This window comes from Bidens hawaiensis, unplaced genomic scaffold (genome assembly GCF_021521415.1).
Source record: "Bidens hawaiensis isolate Kalapana, Puna unplaced genomic scaffold, B.hawaiensis_p1.1 tig00003115_1, whole genome shotgun sequence".
Classification (NCBI taxonomy): Eukaryota; Viridiplantae; Streptophyta; class Magnoliopsida; order Asterales; family Asteraceae; genus Bidens; species Bidens hawaiensis.
In genome coordinates this window covers 1,672,879-1,683,299 of record NW_027491167.1, presented here as the reverse complement: position 1 = coordinate 1,683,299, position 10,421 = coordinate 1,672,879, and the positions used below count along the sequence as shown (strand labels likewise).

The 10,421-nt window shown below is 34.3% G+C and overlaps 2 protein-coding genes across 2 annotated transcripts; one reads left to right on the top strand and one right to left on the bottom strand.

Annotated features, from left to right (window-relative positions):
* The first annotated feature begins 559 nt into the window (after window positions 1-559).
* LOC143622273 (uncharacterized) lies at window positions 560-3,219 on the top strand. Its single transcript, XM_077093466.1, has 9 exons — window positions 560-808; window positions 954-1,457; window positions 1,538-1,897; window positions 1,978-2,030; window positions 2,108-2,182; window positions 2,287-2,386; window positions 2,475-2,537; window positions 2,618-2,719; window positions 2,817-3,219. The coding sequence occupies exons 1-9, from the start codon at window positions 737-739 to the stop codon at window positions 3,015-3,017; spliced, it is 1,530 nt and encodes a 509-aa protein (XP_076949581.1). The 5' UTR covers window positions 560-736; the 3' UTR covers window positions 3,018-3,219.
* A 3,443-nt stretch (window positions 3,220-6,662) lies between these two features.
* Window positions 6,663-9,063, bottom strand: LOC143622272 (cystinosin homolog). Its single transcript, XM_077093465.1, has 8 exons — window positions 8,846-9,063; window positions 8,628-8,760; window positions 7,899-7,988; window positions 7,617-7,741; window positions 7,429-7,471; window positions 7,210-7,327; window positions 7,086-7,135; window positions 6,663-6,919 (listed from the first exon to the last, which is right to left on the bottom strand). Exons 1-8 carry the CDS (start codon window positions 8,965-8,967, stop codon window positions 6,788-6,790), a joined length of 813 nt encoding a protein of 270 aa, XP_076949580.1. The 5' UTR covers window positions 8,968-9,063; the 3' UTR covers window positions 6,663-6,787.
* Window positions 9,064-10,421: the final 1,358 nt, after the last annotated feature.

Sequence of the window (10,421 nt, the reverse complement as noted above, 5' to 3'; positions counted from 1 at the left end):
CAACGGTAAATTAAAAATTAAAACCTTATGTATTAAAAGTTATAAAAGAAAATATAATAAGATTTTATTTTATAATATTCAAAATAAAACTTAATTTAATTCAATTAATTATTATAATTGTTCCACCTTTTTATACCGTTGGTCGTACTTTTATACATTCGGCAACACTTTTATACCGTTGGCAATACTTTTATATCGGGCTTACTTTTATACCGTCGGCCATCATTTTATAAGAGAAAACTGGCTCTGACTTGATTTAAAGGAGGGGCCAACCGTTTATACAATGAACATTTTGAAATTTTTTTGGTCAAATGAACAAAGTCTTGAGTTCAGTTGGTAATATAAACATTTTATAAATTTTCATTTTTTTTAATTTGTTTTTACAAATACATATCTAAAAAAGGATATTGGAATGTGAAGTAAGGAATTTAAAATGGAAGAGCTTTGGAGATTGCGAGGCTTTTGCAGTTAAATATTGTTTTAAAACAGATGAACGTTACTCAGACAAACCCTTATTATTTAGTTATTTACTCCATTTTCAAACCAGTAGGACCTCAAAAAGAAGTATTTGCAGACGACTTTTTCAATAACGTACGCCCCTTTTCATTTGAATTTCAAATTTTAAGTAATGAGCTGTTGCGACTAGACATTTTTCTAACGGGAAAATTACCTTGCCTTCATCTATTTTACTTTCAGGCTTGGTTTCTTCGTCTGTGTTTTGTCGTCTTCGATCGACATGGGAGAATCGACATGTCTTATGCATTCTGTATCCTTTCCTTCGGGCATGCCCAGTGAATCTAATAACCATGTAAGTGTAGACAAATTATGGGTTTTTATTATTGACCACCAACTGTTTGTTGAAATGCTCCAATGGGTTGTTTCTGTTTGAGAATTTGTGTGTTTCTGGGCTAATCGATTGCATTTTCTGGTGTTATTTGGGTCTAATTTTGCAGGGAAACCATGCACATGCTCTTGGGGATTCTGTGTCTTTTGGGAGGTTCGCATCCGAGTCGTTAGCTTGGGATAAATGGTCGGCTTTTCCGCATAAGCGATACGTTGAAGAAGCCAAGAGTTATGCCCAACCTGGATCTGTTGCCCAGAAGAAGGCTTTCTTTGAAGCTCATTACAAGAAAGTTGCTGCTCAAAAGGCGGCTGCTGCCGCTGCTGCTGAACAAGAGAAAGCCAAATCCCAGATTGAAGAAAGAGTTTGCGATTCAAATCATGGTGCTCATGATTCACAAGCAAATGAGGAACAGCAGATCATAACTCAAGATGCTGATGTTTGTAGTTCAACTGTCAATTTGGTTGAACCCCTAATCGAGAAGACTGTAGTTGTTGCTGATGTGAAGAACAAGGAATTGCTAAATAATACTCAGAATCTTGAAGATGATGTTTCTCCTTCGGTTTCTGTTTCAGAGGATAGTAGAACATCTCAAATGGGAAGACCATTGCTGAAGGTTATACTCATTTTCATAACACCCATAATTTGATTCTTTATGAAACAATTAGTAAACTCATGTGTTTTATTCTGCTGCAGTCAAAATTAAACACAGACCAAGAAGTTTTGCAGCCGAAGATCAGAAGGAAACCTGCTGTGCCTTCATTTAGGTCAACATCAGTTGGCAAAAAACAGTCACCAGCAAAATATGCAGCTTCTATGCATTCCAGGAAGGAAAACATGGTCACTCCAAGAACCAAAAACTCAAACACAATCGAGTCCATTGATCAAAAGAAATCAGCCCCAAGATCTTTGTACACGTTGATGAAATCCGGTTCAGTTAAAGAACCTTGCAAGTTAAACACCCCAGTGGTTCGAAAGACTGAAAGCACAAAACTTGGTCCAAGTGTTCATTCCACGCCCAAACGCTCTGCAACGCCTATGAAAACGCCTTCTAAGGTATTAATATTAATCCTGAATAATATTGTTATGATTTCTTTATTTAGCTCAAAATTATGTTAATTAATCTTGTGTTGCAGGTTACAAATGTGGCGAATAAGCAACAGTTAGCAACCCCTTCTATAAAACAAAGGTAAATGATTCAAATCATATTGTGAAATTCATTGTTTTTATAAAAGTTAACCTTTTTGGTTTTTATACATTTTGAAGGATGGAAACACCTGTTCATCCTTCAGCTGTTGGAAGCAAAACACCTGGTCAAAAATGGCCCTTTTTCTCAGCTGTGTAAGTTGTTATATTATTCAATAATCATCCTTCAGTTCTTACCACATACGGGCTATCAACATATCTAATTTTTGTATTTTTTTTGCTTATTTGTGTACCGACAGTTCAAAGTCCTTGAGTGCGTATAGAAACAAGCTACAATCGCCAACTGTATCATCCCCTTTCACCTTGCGAACAGAGGAACGAGCCGCACGAAGAAAACAGGCAAAAAATTGCATTTTTCTTTTAATGAAACTGCCGGTCCTATTTGTTAATTTGTATTATATACTTATATACATTTGATCATTTTCAGAAACTAGAAGAGAAATTTAATGAAAAAGAAGCACAGAAAGTGCAGCTGCAAACGACATTGAAGGTTATAATAACTTCTAGTTCCCATTTCTTATTTCCACTTTCTATATTTTATTATTTCAACTAATGCAATTTATGTTGCAGGAGAAAGCAGAGACTGAATTCAGAAGACTGCGACAAAGCTTTTGCTTTAAGGCTCGACCGCTACCTAGCTTCTATAACGAGCCAAAAAGCCCAATTAAGAAGGTATGTAACGAGTCGGGTCAGGTTGGCCCGAATCACCTTTTGTTCAATTATTTATATAAGTATATATTTAATGGGTCGGGTCGTGTACATTTTGCAGACTCCAAAAGCAAACTTAAGGTCGCTAACGCCTGCACAAAAACTTCCCACGACAATCTCACAACCGTCTTCGATTTCTTCGGTCAAGAAATCTTCTAGAAGACTTTGGAAAACTAATGATCAAAACCCAAATAATCATCCTCTGGCCTCATTAGCAAGAAGGATAAACCATGAGAATATTTCTCCAAATATTCAGAATTGATCTATAGGCCAATTATTGTGATTCGACTTCTAGTTGAGATTCAGTTTCTGTGCATATTATTTGCTGATCCATGTTTTTAGGGATTATTATTATTCGTTTGTATTTGCCACTGCAAACATTTAAGTATGAAGGCAACATTTGTTGTACTGGGGAAATAGCCTCAAGGCTTGTTTGAGATAAGTTAGTTTATTTTTTTCGTTTATCAGGGTCTGTTTATTTTGAAGATTTAAAGCATGTCTCAGAATATAATAAATCAGTCGCATAAAAAGGGTTGGATCTAGTAATGGGTAGGTTGGAACAGGTTCTAACCAAAAGTAATAGGAATGAGCTGTTTTAAAAAGGTATATCAGTTTGGATCAGATCAAAATGGATTCTGATCAACATGGATTTTGACCAAATTGGCTTGAAGTTGAAATGAGCCGCTTTAGTTAAAATGTTACAAAAAGGAATCACATAAACTGAATACTGTAATAGTGTATTAAGTTATAAGTTACTTATCATCTAATCTTGAGGGACCGAAATTAAAATGGGTGGGTCCCTTTTTGTATTAAGTATTGAAGCATGTTCCACAAACTTAACAAATATTATTAACGTGTTGGAGATAAGTTTGAGGAGGGAAGTAAGTGCACAAGAAGAATTGACACAACTTTATTCAAATAGCACACAAACAATAAGATATACATCATAATTAACAAGCAATAACAATAACTTGAATCAAACCCACATTCATCATGAATAATTAGAATATGATGATGATCTTTTGGATTTAACTAAAAGAATTAGAATTTACAACATTTGTCCACCCACCAAGTACCATCCATCATCATCATCCCCATCTTCATGTCCCCAACATAATCCCACATCACAAAAGCTCATGGTCTCATCATCGTCATCCGTGTTACTGACATCGACATCATAGTCAATGTCATGACTACTTTCGTCATTATAATCATAATCATAGTCATAATCATAACCATAACTATAATTAAAAGTTTCTTCTATTGTATCCTCGTAATCATAATCATGATCATAATCATTACCATAACCACCAGCGTCGACCAAATAAGCCAAAACCCCCGTGGCCGAAGTCCCAAAAGAATATTTGGTCAACTCATTCTCATGATCAATTGATCTAAGCTTCATGGCACCTTTTGTCTTGGCCTTTGACTTGCAAACTGGTTGGAGATGACAACCATTGCACCGTGACTTTCGACATTTCCCAGTGAATTTTGACCGGCTTGTTGGCTTTGTGGGCACCTTGGCGAACAAGCCCATCGTTGAAGCAGAATCTACCATCTTTACAAATCTTTGTCGAGATAGCGAAGCTGGATGCATACGATAACAGCTAACGACACCATGTTGACGACCCTCTCGTTTCATATCGTGTTTTCAGAAGTGTTTTATGTGTAAAGGAATGGTGAAAGTGTGTGTATGTATAGATTTGTAATAAGGAATGTGATGGACGAAAGAGGTTAGACTATTGAAGACGATTTGTGAAGTTGACACGCAAGATAAGATGGTTTATTTTTTTATTTTTTATTTTTGTTAAAGTGTGCTTATTGGCCAAGATGACAGCCTAACTTCAATTGTGGGTCTATTTTATTAAAGTCATAACAACTTATTTAATTGATTCTAGTTTTAAGTAATCTGTTTTGTGTACGACAAATAGCAATTTAACTTTAGTTTCTTTTTGTTAGACGGTATATGCTGTAGAATGATTCTAACAGCACTGGATACAGAAACACCGCCAAACAAAACGGTTAGGAAATTAGGTCTAAAGATCAATGACGGACCCAGGATTTTTTTCAGTGGGGATTTTTTTCTGGTTTCCATATTTTCATGTGTAGTCGGACTCAGGGTAACCGCCACCCTCACCCACCTTTCATTGCATATGAAGGTGGTGTTCAGTTTTTGACCAAAACTAAGGTTCGGCATCTGGTGGGAACGAGGACAAGAGGAAGATATGATCGAGTAGGTGGTGAATGGTGAATTGGTGATGGTCCTATTTACAATATTGATGCTTAATTATGTTTAATAGTGGAGTTGATCAAGGTTTACTTTTGTCTATTAAGGTTTTTCTTTGAACATTGTTTTTTTCTTGATTAATTTTACTGATTCTGATCGGCATTGTATGTTTTTAATATAATTTGGTTATGTTATGTAATGATTATAAATGATTATGGGTTTTCCTAATATAAGAAGTTGGCACTATGATGGTTGGCTTAGGATGATTATGGATTTTTATGATATAATATGCTTATGTGATGGTTGGTTTAGGATGATTAAGGATTTTTATAATATAATCTTCTTATGTGATGGTTGTTTTATGGATGATATTGGATGGTTAAAATGTAAATGATTATTAGAATTTGTTTTTTGAATTTGGAGGAGAATATAGACGGAGGGACGCAAATTGCATTCTTAAAAATGACATGGACGCAATTAGAATGTCAGAAAGGACATAAATGTCATTTCACAGTTTTTTATGGAAAGATGACGAATGGACGCATTTGGTCCCACCATAAAACCATAAGGAGACAACTAGTTCATTTTTCAAAAGAGGGGCGCAATGTAGTCCCGCCCACAAACAGCAGCGGCACAAATTTAAGTTCTCTCTGTTTTATAATACATGTGGGTCCCATTTTATTATGGGATTGTTAATGTTTAATGTTTTTACCAGATAAGTATTCTATGTTATAAAAATACTAATGGGGTATACTTTCAGTTAGTATAGAATCGATGGAGGAAAATACGTTCAATATTCGGAATGTCCATAAACAGTTATTGAGTTGGGATTAATCTCGGTTAATAGGTCAAAGTTTTGAATTACTCCTTAAAATCCAATTTCCCTACAACATGTGACCCGACTTGTTCTGGACCAAAAATTCGACCAGAGTAACATTCGAATACTCTATTAATGAACCCACTTGAAAAAGTTTTTGGTTGTAAGTAAACTCCGACTCCACAACTCAACTTGGCTCATTCAGGAATGAGGCGTGAACCGGATGATTTTCACTGTTTCTAATCCAGATCTTTCCAAGTATTTTTGTGTTGCTGTGTCTCCTAGTCCAGTTCCGGTCTAGCTTTTTGTTCATGTTTTTATGTTTATTTTTTTGGTTTTCTTTTGGTAACAAGTTGGGCATAATTAACATTGTTGTTGCTGGTGTTGTTGAGAGTTCCTTCCCTTGTAATTCGATATTCAGTTATTTAATCCAGTTTACTTTTACAAACTGAAACTTGAAAATACTGAGTAAGACCTAGTTAATGGTAGATCAAAGTACCCCGTGAAGTCATCCTTCTATTACCCAGTTCTACAACAGGACAGTATAAGAAACGGTTTATTTTTGGAAAATTACAAAATTGGCATACATCGTGTAACACCCTAAGAAAATACGACATCCATGGACGGAAGAGCTGAGTTCATAAGAAATACTTGTCTTTAAATACCATCATCATGTTACAGTCAAAACATGATTGAGTGAACGCAATTCACAATGAGTATACACGTCGACACATGTTGCATCTTTTCTCACTACTTATTAGTTTTCATTCAATTTTCTCATACGTTTGTGTCAAATATTTGTGTGTAACAAGATATCCATATCACCAGAAAGAATCATGAACTAATTCAAAAGAAGAGCAAACTACAACCCAACCATGTGATAGTAAGAACTAAGAACCATTGGACATATGTGCATTTGATTGTTTCATAATATTTTTGTAAGCAGAATGGTATCGGTTTTTTAATTAAAGTTATGCTAATGTCGGATTCATGCCTCTTCAGAAGATGTAACAAGTGGTTCCTGACTTGCCAAGTCTGGACTTGGTGATTTCACTGCCTTCCGCTCAGGGTAGAGCACATAATGTTGCAAGATGAACAGGAGGTCAAAGAAGACAGACACCTGAATACACCACATATATTAAACATTAATGCAAAAACTATACAAAATATCTTTGGCCTGTTTCCCTTTTAGTAAGCGTTTGAAATTTTACTCCTATAATAAAAAATATATTGGAGACATAGAACATAATCAATATTGATCTAGTTTTAGGATGAAAGTCACGTACCAAAGAAAGCAATGTCTTGCCAATATTCCCATAAAAGTTCACCCATGAATCTGAGAAATACAAGTAAAATGAAGTATATAAACCTCAGGTTTTGAATGTGAATTTGCATAATAACAGGACATACTTTGATCTATAGATTGAACAGCCATTTGCCCATAATTTGCTAATCCTCCAATCAGATCAAGCAATATGTTGCCAATGCTAAATCCAACTGTGCTCTTCCTTCGGAAGTTCATAACAGCCTGAATATTATAAAAATTGATAATATAAAGCTCAAACTTCATCTTTAATAAAATGAAATGAATCTTGAAATTAGCAACCAGAGTCATAGAAAAATACTTACTTGGGGTATGTACTTGATTACTGTCATGACAACCTGTAATGTGCTGCAATTTGCAACTTGAATAAGTTATGATCCATGACTACTATGACTCTATGAGATGAAATCCACCAAATTTCGTTCAAATATGAATTCAATCTATTGATGATAACTAGAACGAAATGATGTACATAATCCAAAATGGATCTCACCTAAAGCAGGAAACCAACCAAAGCCAAGAATGATTAGGTATGGCTATGAACACGCAGATAATAATAGTTAACCAGGCTACCGAGAGTATAGAGATACTAGTCTTGGATACCTTCTGACCTCCACGCTACAAAATTGATTTATAACGGTCAGAAACGAAATAGGGTTAGTTCAAGCTCTGCTTGAATACATGATATCGAGTAATCATCAACAGTCACTTCATATCAGTCATGCTTGTTAATTATCTGGTATGAGATATATAAGAACAATCAATGGATACTTACATCATAGATAGCTATCTGAAATAAAGTAAACGCGGTTAACACAACCGCATGAATGGAGAAAGCAACATCATTTGCTGCTACAGGTATCATCTGCATATGCAAGGAAGTGACAACATACATAAGGTACAGAAATTACTGGAAACCTAATCTGAAGTAATGCACAGCATTTTAGGGCTTTAAATTGATTCTAAAATGCCCCAATTTTTAAACTAGGCCTATAAACGAGCCGAATGAACACGAACAAAGACATGTTTGTGGTCTTTCATTTAACTTTAAACGAGCATGAACACTTAATCAGACAAATATTTGTGTTCATATTCGTTCATTCAAAAGATGAACAAGTTCGTGTTCCTTTATGTTCGTTCATTTAAAATCTAAACAAACATAAATGGACACACTTAGATGAACATAAAACAAACAAATATATACATATTAAGGTGATATAATTTGTAAAATATGAATAATATTTAATTATTTCTATCAATACATAAACGAATCGTTCACTGACATAAATGAATAAACGAAACAAGCGTTCATGTTCATTCGTATATTAAAAGAATGAACATAAACGAACTTCCAGCCGTTCGTTTACAGGCCTAATTAAAACTGGTCCCATCCGGCCTAATACAGAAATTACTGTCCAATTCTAAACCTAATTTGAAGTTAGTTATGAACGGTCACAAATTCATGTTACTGCCAACTGAACATTGCGTATAGATAATGAATTGCCTCATCGAATCCGTATTTCTGGTGATACTGACGCTGAACAGCGGAGCTAAAGAAGACAGAGGCGTTGTAAATCAGATACGACGAATGTTTCGTCAAATTCAGCACCACGAAGTCGAAATTCAACCCTACCACACTGCAGGTTTCAATCAAATTGAAGATTAAACACAAAGTAACTTAATCAGATGATGAATTAAGTTTCAATGAAGCCTAAAGCTTACCTTTTCCTTTTGAAATTCAATATGACCTGTGGATAGAAGCTGATAGACCAAGAGCAAAAGGCAAGCCATCCGAATATGTTCGAAATAACCTCCATCTCCGTTGAATTCCATGATGATCCCATGCTTCACTTCAAAAACACACAGTGTGTTAAGGCTTTTAATTTTATTCGGTGGGAGATGAAAGTTGAAAATTAAATTAAAAAAGTTGGTTGCTTTAAGTTCAAAGTTTAATAACAGTGGATTGGCTGGCGACGTATGGTGGGGATGGAGCTAGGGATCCAGTGTGGGGAGGCCTTCATGGTTCACTTCACAACATTACAAATGGTGATTGGTTTTAACTTAAAACAGTTAGACTCAACTAATTACGTAACTCTAAATACGACACTCAAATTCAACAATTAATTCTGTCTTTCTATTCTTTAATACATCATATTCACATTACAATAACATATTTACAAAACCCCTTGCAACTTTTATGTTTTAATTCATGTTACGAAAGATTTATGTAGATTACGATTTTAAGTATAAACCTTAAGTGGGTTCTAATTGTTGATAACTTCACATTATACCACTCATAATATACAGGGGGTTATGCCCAACAGTTTGTTTGAATTAGAGCATTCTCAATGGATTCTCTATCTCCATTTTTAAAATTTAACTAAAAAACATAATTTCGTTATTTTATACATCATTTTCTAATAACTTTCCTCAATCCATTCTTCATTACCATCTCTATATTTTTTTTTTCTCTTTCTTTTATTTATAATCTTAACTCCTAGTTATTTTGTCTTATTATCATTTTCAATATAAATTGATTTCTTATATATATTTATAGTAGGGTAGTTGGAAATGGAGTATTGTGGCAACACTTTAAATTTGGAGGCTTTTTATATCATTTCACTAAAACTTAGAGATGAAGTTCGGAGACAGTTAGATGTTTTTCTAAATTTTAGAAATAAAGATGAGTATGAAGAACCCATTGGGAATGCTCTTATGTTTGAGGCTCATCACTCTATATTCACTCGAGGTGCCGGAAAAAGTATGATTTAGAGCCATTAACTAAAGCTACATGAAAGGTTAAAAACACAAAATAAGTTTGGTTATTGAGTCAGAGTGGGTTGGATTGGGTTGTCCCACCATTTACATGCATTTATTCCTTTGTTGATAAAATATTGTGAGATGTGATTTTATCATATTAGCATCTGTTTTGTGTGAGGTAGCGGAGAGAAAATGTAATGGATAAAAAAATAAAATAAATTATTATCATTTATTTATCTATACTATATATATAATGAGTGAAAGATGGGCAAATTAAGGCGTTTGTTTTTAAGTAAAATACAAAATTTAATACATATGTTACAACTCAACAAAGCATGTTGAAAAGGACAATATAGTCTTTTAAAGGACGTGCAATTTCAAATCATTAAAAATAGTTACAATTTTGATCCTTAGACTTTAAACACCTTTTGTAAATTTAAACATTAATTACAACTATGACCCTTAATTTTTTACCTATATACTCCTTTTATTTTCATTCTTAACCCAACTTCACCCACATAATTTAAACGATCATAAC

What these genes read in the sequence shown, in the direction of transcription:
- LOC143622272 (XM_077093465.1), bottom strand. Translation starts at nt 8,967, where the DNA reads ATGGGATCATCATGGAATTCAACGGAGATGGAGGTTATTTCGAACATA. An exon ending in AGAAATACGGATTCGATGAG is followed by an intron (nt 7,989 to 8,627) that starts GCAATTCATTAT and finishes TTGCATATGCAG; the next exon opens with ATGATACCTGTAGCAGCAAA. An exon ending in TAATCAAGTACATACCCCAA is followed by an intron (nt 7,328 to 7,428) that starts GTAAGTATTTTT and finishes TATAATATTCAG; the next exon opens with GCTGTTATGAACTTCCGAAG.
- LOC143622273 (XM_077093466.1), top strand. Translation starts at nt 737, where the DNA reads ATGGGAGAATCGACATGTCTTATGCATTCTGTATCCTTTCCTTCGGGC. An exon ending in CTATGAAAACGCCTTCTAAG is followed by an intron (nt 1,898 to 1,977) that starts GTATTAATATTA and finishes CTTGTGTTGCAG; the next exon opens with GTTACAAATGTGGCGAATAA. An exon ending in ACCCCTTCTATAAAACAAAG is followed by an intron (nt 2,031 to 2,107) that starts GTAAATGATTCA and finishes TACATTTTGAAG; the next exon opens with GATGGAAACACCTGTTCATC.